At 42.2% G+C, this 14,790-nt stretch overlaps 1 protein-coding gene across 7 annotated transcripts in view; it reads left to right on the forward strand.

Moving 5' to 3' along the window:
* SLC1A2 (solute carrier family 1 member 2) overlaps positions 1 to 13,505 on the forward strand; it is a 144,772-nt gene extending 131,267 nt beyond the window's left edge. For all 7 annotated transcript variants that reach the window (XM_059405731.1, XM_059405722.1, XM_059405750.1 and 4 more), the window contains exons 10-11: positions 470 to 701; positions 4,046 to 13,505. In XM_059405731.1, coding sequence (XP_059261714.1) covers positions 470 to 701; positions 4,046 to 4,117 — 304 coding nt within the window. In that variant the 3' untranslated portion in view covers positions 4,118 to 13,505. The remainder of the gene's footprint in view (positions 1 to 469; positions 702 to 4,045) is intronic.
* The last annotated feature ends 1,285 nt before the right edge of the window (positions 13,506 to 14,790 follow it).

Below are 14,790 nucleotides of genomic sequence, written 5' to 3' on the forward strand. Positions count from 1 at the left end.
TAAAGATTTTATTTATTTATCAGAGAGAGAGGGGGAGAGAGCGAGCACAGGCAGACAGAATGGCAGGCAGAGGCAGAGGGAAAAGCAGGCTCCCCTCTGAGCAAGGAGCCCGATGTGGGACTCGATCCCAGGATGCTGGAATCATGACCTGAGCCGAAGGCAGCTGCTTAACCAACTGAGGCACCCAGGCGTCCCCAATTGGGTTTTTTTTTTTTAATCATCCATCAGAGATTTTGCTAAACCCTTTATATACATGATCTCATTTAATTTTCATACAAGCTGATGAAGTATGATTGTCATCTCCAATCAACCAACAAGGAAATCAAGGCTTATAAAAATTAAGTAACTTGCCCCAGATCAGACAAAGGGAAAATCAGAGCAGTCCTAGGTTTCTCTGGTTCTAGACCTTGGCCTCTTGGCCACCATGTCACTGCTCCTTCACTAAATGTTTTCTGTTCTTTTTTCTCAGGGACAGGATGAGAACTTCAGTCAATGTTGTGGGGGACTCTTTTGGGGCTGGGATTGTCTATCACCTCTCTAAGTCTGAGCTGGATACTATTGACTCCCAGCATCGAGTGCATGAAGATATTGAAATGACCAAGACTCAGTCCATTTATGATGACGTGAAGAACCACAGGGAAAGCAACTCTAATCAATGTGTCTATGCTGCACACAACTCTGTCATAGTAGATGAGTGCAAGGTACCTTTCCCCTTCATGGATATTGAGACCTGTATATAATAGTGCATGCTCGATTTCCTAAGGCAAGCAAAAAAATCCCTGCATGTATTATTGTCACATTTATTTCTCTGAAGGATCATGTAACCCAAGCTTCTGTGAGTCCCAGATCATCTAACTCTGTGTCTAACATACCAGGAAATCATCAGGTCTTACAGTGGGAGAGCTGATCACTTGCTTGGTTTGTCTGTGTGATGTAAAACAGTCATTCTGATGCCCCCTCCCCCAATCCAATGACTCCACAAATGTGATTGGTTTTCTTGAACATTTTGCCAAAGAATTTGTGGTTTCTAAAGCTTTGCTGGATTTCAAATATTCTATTCCTTGAATGAAACACCAAGAGAAATACCCAGAATCACTTACTTTACATAGCATAACTATTCCTTCTTGCTGTATATTAATTACATATTGGTCAAAAATACACCCACCCAACTTTGCACAACTATCTTTCCCTTAATTATTTTTGTGAGAAGGTGAGTTTTGAACTGGCAGTCATTTTGCTCCAAGAATGGGGGAGCTATTTCAAGTAAAGGACAACCATACTTCAGGACAATTATTCATAGATAACCACGTTTCCTACAGTGGCAGCCCTATCTTTCCTGAATCATGGATGTTCTGGCCTCTTTCACAAGCTACTGGGTACTAAGTCTTCAGCTTGATGGGCTCTGTCTAGCCTTCATTGTAACTAACTTGACATTGTCAAAGACAGAGTGTCATGACCAGAGTGAAGCAAATTTGGAGAAACCCTGGCAGGTGAGCAGAGTCAACTCTGCGGGCTGGGTTACTAATATGGTTCCGGGAAGCAACTGAGGGAATCTGTACCCTGTACAGATTTCTGATCCTTTTTTGACTCCTGTTGACAAGATCTCATTTAATACTTAATTTCTTCCTGGGTTCCTTCTGGGTCATTCCAAGTATAAACCATGGCTTCTGCTGGACAATTAAGGGTAGCATAGGAGTGATTCTCTTAACTGGACTGTAACATAGATCCAGAAATCTAATGGACCAGCAACAGTCTTTTGCTCCTCTCCTCTATATCAGGTACAGGAGTGGATGAGCCGAGGCTCTAGTTCAAATTAAGGAAGGACTCGCCCATCAAGAGACAACTGCAAAAATTAATTGACTCAATGAAAATGATTCAAATTATTAGAAATTCAGATGTACCTAAAGCACATATTCCATTCTCCTGGAATGTTAGTGTTTCCCACATCTAAATGAACATGCTGGGTTATTCTCCATCAAAATGTTAGTCTGGGCCAACAAGGGTCCACATTCCCGTGGAATGGCTTTATGCTCAATTTAACAAGTATTTATTGTGTGCCTTGTGGGGTTTCGCTTAGCACCTCCATCTCGTTCCTATGACCTCCTCTATTTTCATCATTCATCAAATGTTTATTGGGGGTCCATTATCTGCCAAGTCCTGAAATGGGCATGGAAGGACAGCAAAGCGAATGTATAATTTTGTAGTAAAGGCTTAAACCTCCTTCTGGTCCATTCTCTGTCTCACTATTTTTAAACAAGATGGGACATCAATGCTTCCCGCCAGTCCCCCACTCCTTCTTGCTTTCTGTTACCCAGGTGGCTGAAGGAGACAGAGATGAGATGGACTGGTGAGTGGAGCCCTAGCTTCTTGGCATCTTTTTTTTTTTTTTTTTTTAAGATTTTATTTATTTATTTGACAGACAGAGATCACAAGTAGGCAGAGAGGCAGGCGGGGGAGGAGGGGGGAGCTCTCTGTAGAGCAGAGAGCTCGACACGGGGCTCAATCCCAGGACCCTGGGATCATGACCCGAGCCAAAGGCAGAGGCTTTAACCCACTGAGCCACCCAGGCGCCCCGTGCCCTAGCTTCTTTGAACCCAGCCAGAAAAAGAAAGAAATGTTAAAAAACAAAAAGCTGCTCTCCCAGCCACTTTGGAAACACAGGCCCCAGTATTCAACCATGATGACAATAACAGGCCCAACCCTGAGTGCTGCCTGGTGTTCCAGAGGCACCTGAACTTGACCTATGATTCTGGACAGCTCTTGATCTTGTTCATCACTCAAAGGCAACTAGGCACATTCAAGGTGAGAGTGAACAGACCGCTTTCTCCAGGCAGATAGTTTGTTCCTGGCAGTCTTTCTTGACAGTTCACTGAAGGGGAAACAAATTTGCTGCAGCTCTGGTCAAGATGTTAACCGCTTCAAGCATCGTCGCATCCTGTTGGCCTCTTCTATTTTCAAACTCTTGCCTTTGTCACCGTAGTTTGAAGTTGTGCATGAACTTTTACACTTTTATCAGAATAACTGCATGTAGGATGGTCATGGCTTGTTGCATGGTCTTTCTAGAGGAATATAGGGGGCCTTCCGGGGTTCGGAGGAGGAACGCAACGAACAGCTTTTATCTTCACACGCTTGGTTTCGTTTTCTGTCCCTGGCATGTTGTGTGTGTTTCTAACGCGTGCGTTTCACTTCCACTCGGGTAAGAAGAAGCTCGGATTTCTTTCAAACATTGCTGCATTTGTCATATTTCCATATCCTAATGCTTCCATAAATCCAGTCTCTCCATTATGTGGAATATCAGTCGTGGGTTTAAGTTTGCACATGACGTTGAGGACAGACAGACAGAAGGTAAGCTAGGAAATGACTTAGAAGCGGAGGGGAACACCTCCTGTTCGGTGTAAGGGTTCAGTTCACTTAGAGCCAGGGAAGCCCTGATACAGACAGGCTGGTGGGGATACCTGATTATGGAATGTCTGCGTTGAAATCATTTAGGTCCACTTGTCACGGATCTCTGGCTTTTAATCCCTTATTTTCTTTTTTCACATTTAAAGCCTGGATAGCGTATCTGGTATCCAGACCCTCTCGATCTCTGATTTTGCAATTGGGCACGTATAAACCGACCTGGCCTCCTTGGGACTGAACCTTTCACACGCATGTGTAGAACTAGCTGTCGAGTTCTGGGGGGTTTTCTCTGGTTGTATGGAGTAGCACAAGGACACTGTTTTGTTAAGGGCTGCATTCTTAGATGATGGGTCTGTGTGCAGCTTGACACGCCCCCAACCCTAAAATCAGAGTGGAAGTTATTCTTCAAACTGCAGATTTTCTCTAGCTCCTCCATACTCCCCAAGGCCAATGTGGACTTTTCAGTATTTACAAATCCATCTTGAAAAGCAAGATGGGCTCCCAATCTGCTGGGAAAGAATGACATTTCAAAGTAGTAATGAGGTTGTAGAGCGAAGCTTGGATCTGGTGCTCCTCCGTATAACCCGTGGGGGAGGTTTTCTGGTTCACGGCCTGTTAGCTGGATGCTGATGATAATTATTTTCAGGTGACTCTGGCAGCCAACGGAAAGTCCGCCGACGGCGGAGTCGAGGAAGAGCCGTGGAAACGTGAAAAATAAGGACATGACTCTCAGCAAAGTTTTGAACAAACTCCCCAGCGTATCTTATGGTAAAAAGAGAATATAAACAAGCTGTCTTAAAAAGGAAAAAAAAAAAAAAGCATCTATTTCTGTGTTTACTTAATCTGCTAGCCGAGGCTTCAAGGATCTGTCGTGAGTCAGTGATAAGCGCGGTGCGGTGTCTTTGCCAAGTGATGCTTTGTAAATGCCTCATTTTCTCACCTGTGTTATTGTCTGAACGGAGGCTGCTGGAGGAATCCGTTTGAATCGAAGACACGTTCTGGCCAGCTTCCCTTTACTCTCTAAATGTAGAGCTGCAGATCCTCTTTTCCCAGGGGACACGACTAAAGCATGTGGTGCATCCTGGGGACTTTGGATAAAGAGCAGACACTCAGTGTGTGATTCCTTCAGGTGTTGTCCCTGCTTCTGCTTTGGCACACACAAGAGATTCTGTTAGAAGCCTCTAGACGTAATCCTCTTGAAATGTCTTAGGGGTGGTCCATGTGTTAATTAAAAGCAAACCCCTGTCTTTGGGAACTCTGAGAATCTACCTTCTGTATACTCTCTCAATTAAATATTTCAAAGAGAATGGTAGTAGGAACCATGCTCTTCAAGGCAGCCAATTATGGAACCCACTGAGTTTCTGCTCTGCCCTATCCGGTCCTGGGAAATCATTACTGAAATTTCAAAGGTCTCGTAATTTGCTCTCAATGATGATAATGGATTAGGATGTAATCTGCATAGCGCTGCTGTGCATGTGGACAAACGAGAGCACAGCCAACGTCAACTTTAACCAGAGTCAAATGTTCCAATTCGGTTGGCATTCACCTAGCAGAGTGAAATCGAGTGAGATGATTTGATCGATGCTTTACTTTCTTTGTTCCAGCTGTAAAATTCTTTTTTGTATTTCTAACCAAAAAAAAAAAAAAAAGACATTTTTAATCGCAAATTATTTCAGTCACAATCTCATTAACCTAGAAGGTCTAACCACTCTACTCTCCTCACAGGTAGAGAGGACAGTTACGCTGGCTGTGCCGCTTTTAAGACCATCTCTCGATAAAAACAAAACACTGTCCATGATCTAGCACATAGAGAGCTTTCTCTTGTATTCTCTCAAAGCACTTGAATCTAGTTACAGGGCACAGTTGAAAGCAGAGTCAATCTGCTTCCCAGTCTTCTGTGTAGCAAGGAACAGGAAACAAACGTGCAAAATTCCAGAAAGGTGACATTCCTATGGCAAAGTCAAGATGGCCGTAAGCCATGAAATGGGAGCAGACGATGGCTCCTCACAACTTCAAGATGGCGTCTTCAAGGCTGTTACGTTTGAGGAGTCAGTACTGTAAGGGGATTAGCACCGTGCCTTGTAGGCCATAGGCACCCAACGAATCCCAGTGGTGGATTGTGCACACTAAACTTGTCAGTTTCTCTACTATCCTTTTCTGTTGAATAACTCACAGTATTTTCCTAAGGTTGCAGGCTCTGGGAGATTGCTGGGAACTTGAACCTGAATCACTGAGAAATAAAGTACATTTGACTGACTTTGAGGAGTGTGTAGAAACTTGGTCTACATATAGGAGTCAGGTGGTCATCAGAGACCGGCAGATGGGTGCTGGGTACACATCAAGAGTTGTACTGTCCAAATGCTCTGAGAATAGGTTGTACATAGACATCACAGACCCTTTATTGCCCATTCCTAGTGACTTTTCTCTTCCAAACCAGACACCTTCGGAACATATGAGAGACATAAGATTCTGATTGCTTTTGTCTCTCAGACCCTTATTATTTTTGGATAAGGACCACCGTTGAGCAGTATTAAGCAGCTTTTTGCCTTTTTTTCTTTTTAGTGTCATTGGTCTTCTTCATTTTCATTAGATGGACAGTTAACTGGGTCACCAAGGACTTGTGAAATGCAGTAGTGGACAATAAATACACCCTTTAGAGCTGATACTGTGGGTCAAGAGGACAGGTCCTGGATTTAGCTGTGAAACTCTTATGGATTGTCTTTAAGTGGTGCTCCCAAGAGCTTTGTGATAGAGAAGAGAAGGATCTAGACGAGGCACCAAGGAGTTTGTGGGTTTTGCTGTTTAAGGCCAGCTTAGCACTTGTAAATGCTGACGTGTTTCTCAAAAGAGTGGTCTTGGGATTGTCTCCCCAAGACTCTGCCTCAGTGTCTTCCTGCTTTGCTTTGTCTTCCTAGTTATTCTATAAAATATATAAGGGGACAATGTGTTCAGAAGAAGCAAGGTGTACAGCTTAACAAAACATGTTTTTCTGGTTTTAGACTACCTGTAATACATTTCATGAGAATGTATTTAGGAAATCACTTTCATCTGGAAATTCACATCATATTACAAATGAATAATCTGTTAAAGTCAGAACTAACCCGAAAATCCAGGATGTATGTAGAGCTGACGTATGACTGTGATCTCTATTTTTTTAGGTCTTGTTCATTCTTCTTATGCCATGCCCACTAGGGCTTCCCTTGGCCAGCAAGAGTGCCATAAACAGGACAAACAGATCCAGAGTATACCTCTAAGGACCCTTTTCTAAATAAGATACCCATAATCTTTCCGTTATGTGCACAGATTTATATTTATAGGTTCACCACAGTTGTAAATGCTTATAACAGTCTATTAATATTTGATGATGCATAAGTTATATATGGACACAGGAGGCCAGATCCACACGCTGCATCCCATAAGGTCTGTAAGTCAGGGCTTTGGCAACACCATTTTTTGTTACTAACTCATTCACTCTTTTTAGGAATCCAAATCATTTTGAGAAAAAAATCAATTAAACAGACTTTCATCCTCCCCTTTATAATTTTTGCCCACAGCAACCCAAGTAGAACCACCATTTGATTCCCAACTACAGTTCAATAAGCCAAATTTAATCAGCAGGAAGAATGGCTTCTCTCTCACGCTAAGGCTTTACCTTAGGTCTTTGGGAATATGCCTCCCATGCGGAGCATCAAAGAAATCAAGGCAGTCTTCTAGACCACAGAGGTCCAGGTCTTCAGGTAATAAGATCTGAACCACATAGACATCAGATTCAGTTCTTTATTTCCTGCTGGGTGTGGAAACACAGCCTGTAGTCTTATTGCCTGAAGAAGTTACCTTGTCCGGTAAAAGACAAGTATTCGCTTCTCCTCTGCAATATTGGTTGGCCGAAAGAAAGGGTGCCAAATGCCTCAGTCTTGGATTCAGACTTGTGGAAACTGAAAAAGGCTTAGGGGAAATTCAATGTATGGGGATATGTATTCCCGGTAGGAAATCTGAGGAATCCCAATGACTGAGTAGAGGGCCTCAGGCCACTTCCAACCTTGCATGGGGAAGTATGTCACTTGCAAGTGTATCTAGTCAAGAAAACCTTTCAGAGTTGGGTAACTCATCTACCTGCTCCCTGAAAGGAAATCCAATCCTTCCATGTTTTTGCAAATACCACACTTCCTTTTATTCCCAAAAGCAAACACTATGACAATATTTTACTTTTGTCAGAATCAAGGAATCTATCTGTACTATAGTTTCCCATGAAATACAGCAGTAAGTCGGAACAAGTACACTAATGCTCAGAGAGAATTTTTCTATGGTTCAAACCCTTAATGGGAAGGTCTTCGTACCTCTTGCTTGGCTTGATGGTCAAAAGTGCTCAGCAGTTATACCCAATGGAGGTGGCTCTTCTTCCCTGCTCTTTGATTCTTGGGGCCATACAGTTGTCTAGGTTTCTGTTTTTGCCTTTCTTATTCTCCAAATAAATTCATCCCTAGGCAAGCAAAAGGACCAAGCAGATTTTTTTCAGTTGTCGTAATACCCACTTGGACTATCAGGGTCACGCTAAGTGTCTTCTTCATCCCCTTCACCTACTTCACCCATCCCTGCCACCCACCTTGCCTCTGGCAACCGGCAGTTTGCTCTATTTTTTCATTTTGTCTTTTTATCTTTGCTCCTTTGTTTTGTTTTTTTAAATTCCCCATATGAGTGAAGTCATATGGTATTTGTCTCTGACCAGCTTATTTCACTTAATTCTATATACCCTCTGAGAACCTAAAAAGAGTAAGTTTAAGCAAATAAGCTGAAGGAATCCTGAAGTGAGAGTTTTGTAAATCTAGTTGCCAGAAATGAGTGGCCTCAGGATCTCTGGTACTTTCTGGCTGGAATCTAGAATAAGGGCCATCGAGTGCCAACCCGGGCAGACACCATAGGCAGATTGTTCTCTTTAGGTCAAACGAGTCCAAAGCTGCTCATGCTATAGCTGCCCATGGTCTTCCCAAAAGGAAAACCCATGTTCCCACTCTTCCTCCTCCTTTCCCATTCCACCTGTCATTGTTGCTGCTTGAGAGACCATTAGTAAAGCACTGCATGCGTTAGGGCAAGGGTTGTTTCTAGAAAAGACGACAAGGAATCTTCTTTGAGTATTATCTCATTTCATAGCAGAACACAGTGAATTCACATGATGACACAGGGAGGATGAGAAATAATGCCATTGGATACAACAACCGTTTGACTTAGACTCTGCCAATGTTGAGCTGTGTAACTTAGACAAGTCACTTGATGCCCAAGCCTCATTCTGTCCCATACTTAAAACAAAGTGGTTGGATTAAGCAATTAAAACCCTCTTGGGGCCCTAAGAATCCATGATATTACAATTTCTGCTTGAATTTCTTTTTTCATAAGAGGCTTACTACTGTGAAGTATGACCTGCTTATATTTTAAGTCAGAGTGGCCCACAATACAGAATAATCAATTTGGATTTTTTTTTTTTTGTCCCCTTGGGATGATATTAAATTCAAGTCTTTCTCTTCCTTTGATGTTTTCCAACAAGCTTGGAAGATGGCCACGTTAATCTGTAGTTTGGTTTTCTGGGATACAAACAGACATCCTTTGACAAAATGGCCCTTGACCTCACTCACTGTCTTAGTAGAAGTAGCCATTCAGCTCAAAGAAGACGGTTGCCAGGGAGGCAAGGGGAGCGTAGCACCTCCCTCAGGGGCTGAGAATGTTCCTGCTGTAGTAACAGAACCCACTCTGAGCCCAAAGCACACAGTTTTCTGCACACCGTCTTAACTGCCAACCCACTATGGGACTTTGGGAACCTTTGGCAAATAAACTTGAACCCTCTTAGGAGATTTGGTGCAAGACTTACACACTAATACCTTCCCTCCCTGCCCACACGCAGATGCACATAACCGAGCACAGGCTAATCCTGGGCTAAGTCCCTTCTCTGCAGGGATATTTGAATTCATTTTCAAATGGTCCTCTTGGTTTGTTTTCATCGTGGGCATCCTGTCCCAGCTAGAGAAGCTCTATCTTACAAGAGTGGAGTTGGGCTGGTTTCTAGGGTAGATATAAGGCACGGTCTGTCTGCAAGGTGCTGGCCACCAGCTCAGTTTTGGAACACACTCTTGCACTTTGTGGTATGGCTGCAATGGCCCCCTGCTTTTGTCCTTGCCCTGTGCCCATGCTTCTGCTAAATATGGAATAGGTTTGGTATTTACTTGGTTGCCAAAGAAGCCCAATTTTTTAGATTTGGGGAAGCAAGACATAAATGTAAGACAGAAAGGACTAGGCCAGGGTTTTTGTTGTTTGGTCTTCGAGTGCAGAAGGCCTGAGGCAAAGGCAGCAAGACAAAGGCTAATTCTCCACTGACCCATGGAAGAACCTGTAGACAAGCAAGAGAAGCCCTCATATTCTTACTTGATTCACTCAACTTATTATTAAATTATTACTCATGGTTTTGTTCATTTGTTTGTTTTGTTTTTCCCTATGTCCAGCCTGGCTTCACCTTCCTACCTCCAGACCAAGTATCTATTTTGAGATTTTTAAAGTCCTTCTGATTGTCACACAGGGCCCTTTTGTGCTGAGACTAAACCCTGCTATAGAAACAGAACCCACTCTTTTGCAGAGTCAACACATGACTTAGAGCATGGGTCATCACAGGTCTCCAGTCTCTCCGGAGACACCCCCGATCCCTGGGTGAGTGTTGGAACATAACAGCTGACCGTGACCCTTGTCATTCCTGGTGGAGACGGGAATGATGCTGTCAGGGCCTTGCTCCCTCTGGGGCTCTGCTTCTCTCCACGGCATCCATTCAGCCTGCCTAGAAATGGCCATTGCCTATGGTAGGAGAGAATTGCACGCACTCACCGAGAAAGCTGGTCTAGCACAGCTCTGAGGTTTCTCATGCACGCAGCGAATCCTCTGAGATGTGTGATCGGAAAGCTGGCCCACTGGTTGCTTACTTACTACTCCAGGAGAGTAATTGTCCTTACTAGGAACTCAACCTTGGGCATCCAGATCTTTCCATAAATCACCTTAACTTCCTCTCTTCTTCCTCCTCCCCCTGGGGAACCTCAGCATTGCATTCCCATGTTGCACAACACAGATCAGATTATCTGGTCGCTCTAGAGATTTGTATATAAAAGACTACTTTTGTGAGGATTTTTGTATATTGTTTTTCTATTTGTTTTTTACGGCTTAAGGAGAGAGCTGGCAAACTGTGAATCTAATTTGATCTTGCTGCCAGCAGATACATTTTGGCTTCCTGGTAAGAACCGACGTTACCAGGGACAACCCATTGCCCTGTGATCAGTATCGCACCCAGCGAAATTCCTCCAGCCCTGTGTTACATTCTTTTTTAAACAAATCCCTGGACTTCTTTACTATTATTTATAAAGAGCATGAGGAAATGTATTTATAGTCCTGGATATTATATGTTTAATATTGATTTAGCCTTTAATAATGTTATAGGTTTGTATCTATTCTTCATAAATCACAGAGAGCTCAGTGTAGACTGAATTAATCTATTTCGTATCTGTAATTTTGCAGACAGATATTTTCTTATGGTATTTTCTATATAACCACATAGGTAGAATTATAACTAATTAGAGCACAAGACATTTCTACGGCAACTCAGAGCCTATCAGTTGTTTCCTGAGCATATAACTGCGTTCAAAAAATTTAAGAATCTTGTCCTTCACGCCGCAATGAACAAAATGACCATAAAGAACGAGGAATCACTTCAGTCTCTTAGCTGGTTAAAATACGCATTTAAACAATCAGTTTTTTCAACTTGAGGAATGGTGCTAATTCCTTGTTTTTCCAGCTAAGCATTCAAATTTCACCAAAGTAAGAAGACGAAAAATAAGGTGATGAGCATGGGATCATTTCTGTATCAGATCTTCCCCTGCCTCCCCCCAACCATGTATGTCAAAATTGGCTTTGGAAAACCTTGAGTAGAGAGCTTGAGGATGAGTGCTAGGAAGCAACTCGGGACAGATTTGTTGCAGTTCATGCTTGCCAAGCAAATTGCTAGTAAATGTCACACTGTTATGTGAATTGAGCACATATTTTTAAGAAAAAGGTTATTAGTACTAGCTATGAAGCAATACCCTTAATCACTGGGGCTGGAGGTGGGAGCTTAGAGTCACACTGAAATAGTTTAGAAGGAGCCCAGGTAGATTCTGTCCTCAGGTGAATAATGATCTATGTAATTCCCCCAAAAGGCAAATCAATAGCCACTGCGAAGACCAGGGGGTCTTCCTTCTGCCAAACACACTTTCTGATATGGTCGTAGCGCTAGTATTTTTGCCATGTTTAGAGAAGATTGTCAATTCCATAGAAAGTGTTCTGGTATGTATTTGAAACTGTTCCTCATTCAGCAAACAGATGAGAAGTGCCCTCAACTGGCAATGATTGTATCTGTGATTTTCGAGTCCAGAGAGCTGTTCAAGGCATGAAGTTCTTGTGTGTCTACAGTAACACTTGGTTCGTGCATGAAGAACAGTGCCTGTGCACTTTGTGTAGCTATAATGTAGGTAACTATGCGTAATTTCAGTGAAATGGTGTATAGATGTATTTTAATTTAATTTAAATGTTATCTTTAGCTTTTCATCTAAATGTGGTAGGCATGTTGATTGGGTGTTTTGGAAAACCCTATTTTTCCCTCTTAGATAACTAGTGAAGCACTTCTCCTCTTTTTAAATGTGATCTAGCAGTACGTATCAGTGAAGAACTTCTCTATGAATCCTTTGTACCAATGATTCTGTGAAAGTCTGGGCATCCAGCATCTTTGTAAATACGCAATTCTGAGCAAGGGAGGGTTGGGTGTGTGTCATGATTCTTAGTGAAAGGTCATCAGACATCTGTCCAATGCATGGCAAATACAGTTGCGGAGCTTCTGATGATCTAGGCCTAAGTCGGGGTAGAATGAGGACACTTATCTACAGCCTTCCTTTGCTTGGTGGATTGGACTCAAGAAAGATAAAAAGTTAGCCTGCTTATGTACATGCTCATATCCTGTCCTTAGGTAAAGGTATGCCTCTCTGGTTGCCAGATACTGATCAGGATGCTCATGACTTAGAGGTTCTGAAGAACCTTGTCCCCCTTGGTTTCTCGAGTCATGTTAACTAACTGCCATGTAGGCAAAACCCCATAGAAGCACAGTTCTTGTAGTAAACTGTACAGACGTCCATAGAAAGAGCACTAGAGGCCCAAGAATGGTCAGTATAAAGCTTCAGGGTTACAAAAAGACAACTGATGAGGCACAGATCCCACAGATGTGAAGGAAGTATGACCTCTCCCTTGTAGGCTCCGTGTGCATGTTTTGAGTGATTGGAGATGAGATAACTAATGCAAATATCCACTTGCCTCCTAAAACACACATTCTGTCTCATGATCACTACCTGGAATGCTGTAGCATCGACAGTTCCCATCACCCCCTTTCTCCTCCCCAAGGACAGAGGAAAATGGCCGTGCACAGTTGGGAACATCAAGTGCCTCTGTCTTTCACAAAAAGGAGGGGAAGCCTGCACAATCCCATGAGGGCACAAAGCACATTAATTTTCAGTGGCTTCTCCAGTGATTGGAGTGAGGGGGTACAGATGGCAGAACAGACACATTTTTCCTGGAAAATGTGGCCTCTTTAACTCCTGTCAGATTCCGGGTAGAAACCCTACTGAAGAAAAAGCCAGCCTTTAGGTAAGGTTTCTTCAGAAGGTTCTTGTGTGTCCAGAATGAAAGATAAGAATAACTGTTTCCCTCAACTTCACCATCCCCATTGGTCTAAAGTCATGTAGCCCAGAGCACTGATAGCACATATGTGTTTAAAGACTAATGAATGAAAACAGATAAAAATTTCAACTAATTTTGGGGATATTTCTTCAATATGGTACTAGGCAATGCCTCGTTGGCAAAGCACTTCTGGGGTAGTTGAGATCTTTCGTTTTCACCTTGAGCTTTCTTACCATGTGGACTGATTACTGTTAACATTTCATGTGTAAAATAACTGGATATTCTTTATATACTGGAAGCAATCTGTGAATCCAATATTTCACTAAGTGTTTTAACTTTTGTGTATATATCTCTCATCAATAAATGTGCATTCTGATTTCTCTTGGTCGTTGCCTCTCCTTCAGTTCCCATTTTAAACTAGCATTGGTTCCATAGTGGGGGAGGGGGGTCTTTCCAGAAGTGTTTCTTCTGGAAAAACTGTGGACTGAAAAGTACAGTGTCCAAATGAATACTTTCCAGAATGCCTAGTTATCTAATGGAGTCATGTCATACCTAAAGTTAGTGAAGTGGACAAAAATGGGATGTAATCCAAATTTTCCCTGTGAATCACTTGGTCTATCTCCCAAATCTTGGGGTTTGATCCAGGGTTTATTTCTCAGTTATGTGAAATGCCCATCACAAGTTGCCTCAGGGACTCTGTTGTATACCATCTTTGCTGAGGGAGTCTGAGAGAGACTTCATATCCATATTTCTGCAGGTGCCAAATTCAGAAGATACCGAATGTGTCAATGTTACCCTGAGTCTTAAAGCTTCCTCCCACATGTCATGGACCTCACTTGTGTTCACAGTTTAAGGACCAGGGCTCTACCTAACCTCAAGGGGTCAGGGAAATGCAACCATAACAGGAAGAACACTGGAAATAGTTGGTGAATAGCTCTTGTGACTATTGGGCCAAAAGAGTCCTTAAATCATTCATAAAGGCTAAAATATGAACATATCATCTTTCAGTAAGTCCAACTACACGTTTTTTCTCTAGTGCTGGAAAAATCATTGCTATGAAGGTGAGTAGCAAGCATTTGTCAGTCATGTTGTAGAAATAAAATGCATGGTCTTCAAAAGTAAGACCGGGCTCAGCGTAATGAGATTCTCGCACAATGAAAGGTATATGATGCATATCATATATATATATATATGAATGGAGGTCCACCAAGAGAATGGCAGGTTCTTTTGACACATGGGGCGCCAGAATACTGAATAGAATGGCTTAGATTAATAGAATTTTCTCTCTCATTTTTTTGGGGGGGGATGAAAGAAGGCAAATATTTTAAATGAGTGAAATAGATAGATGGGATACACCACAATTTTATGAATGTCAGCGATTTCTTTAAACTGCTCGTGAAAATGGACATTTCTTTTTAAGACACACTTTTCCTTCTTCCCTGGGAATCAAATATATCTCACATCACAGCCATCTTCAGAATGTTATTAAAATTTTATTTACAGAAAATACGCTTGTCAGTAAGTTTCTGGGTGGCCATTTTAAGACCAATTATATGTGATTATTGTAATTAATAATTATAATTATTACTCATTAATATTATTTTGGGGGTGAGAATAGAAGGATGAATAATGGACTCAGGGTTACAAGACATGAGTTCTTTTTCT

The sequence above is a fragment of the Mustela nigripes genome, chromosome 1, assembly GCF_022355385.1.
Source record: "Mustela nigripes isolate SB6536 chromosome 1, MUSNIG.SB6536, whole genome shotgun sequence".
Classification (NCBI taxonomy): Eukaryota; Metazoa; Chordata; class Mammalia; order Carnivora; family Mustelidae; genus Mustela; species Mustela nigripes.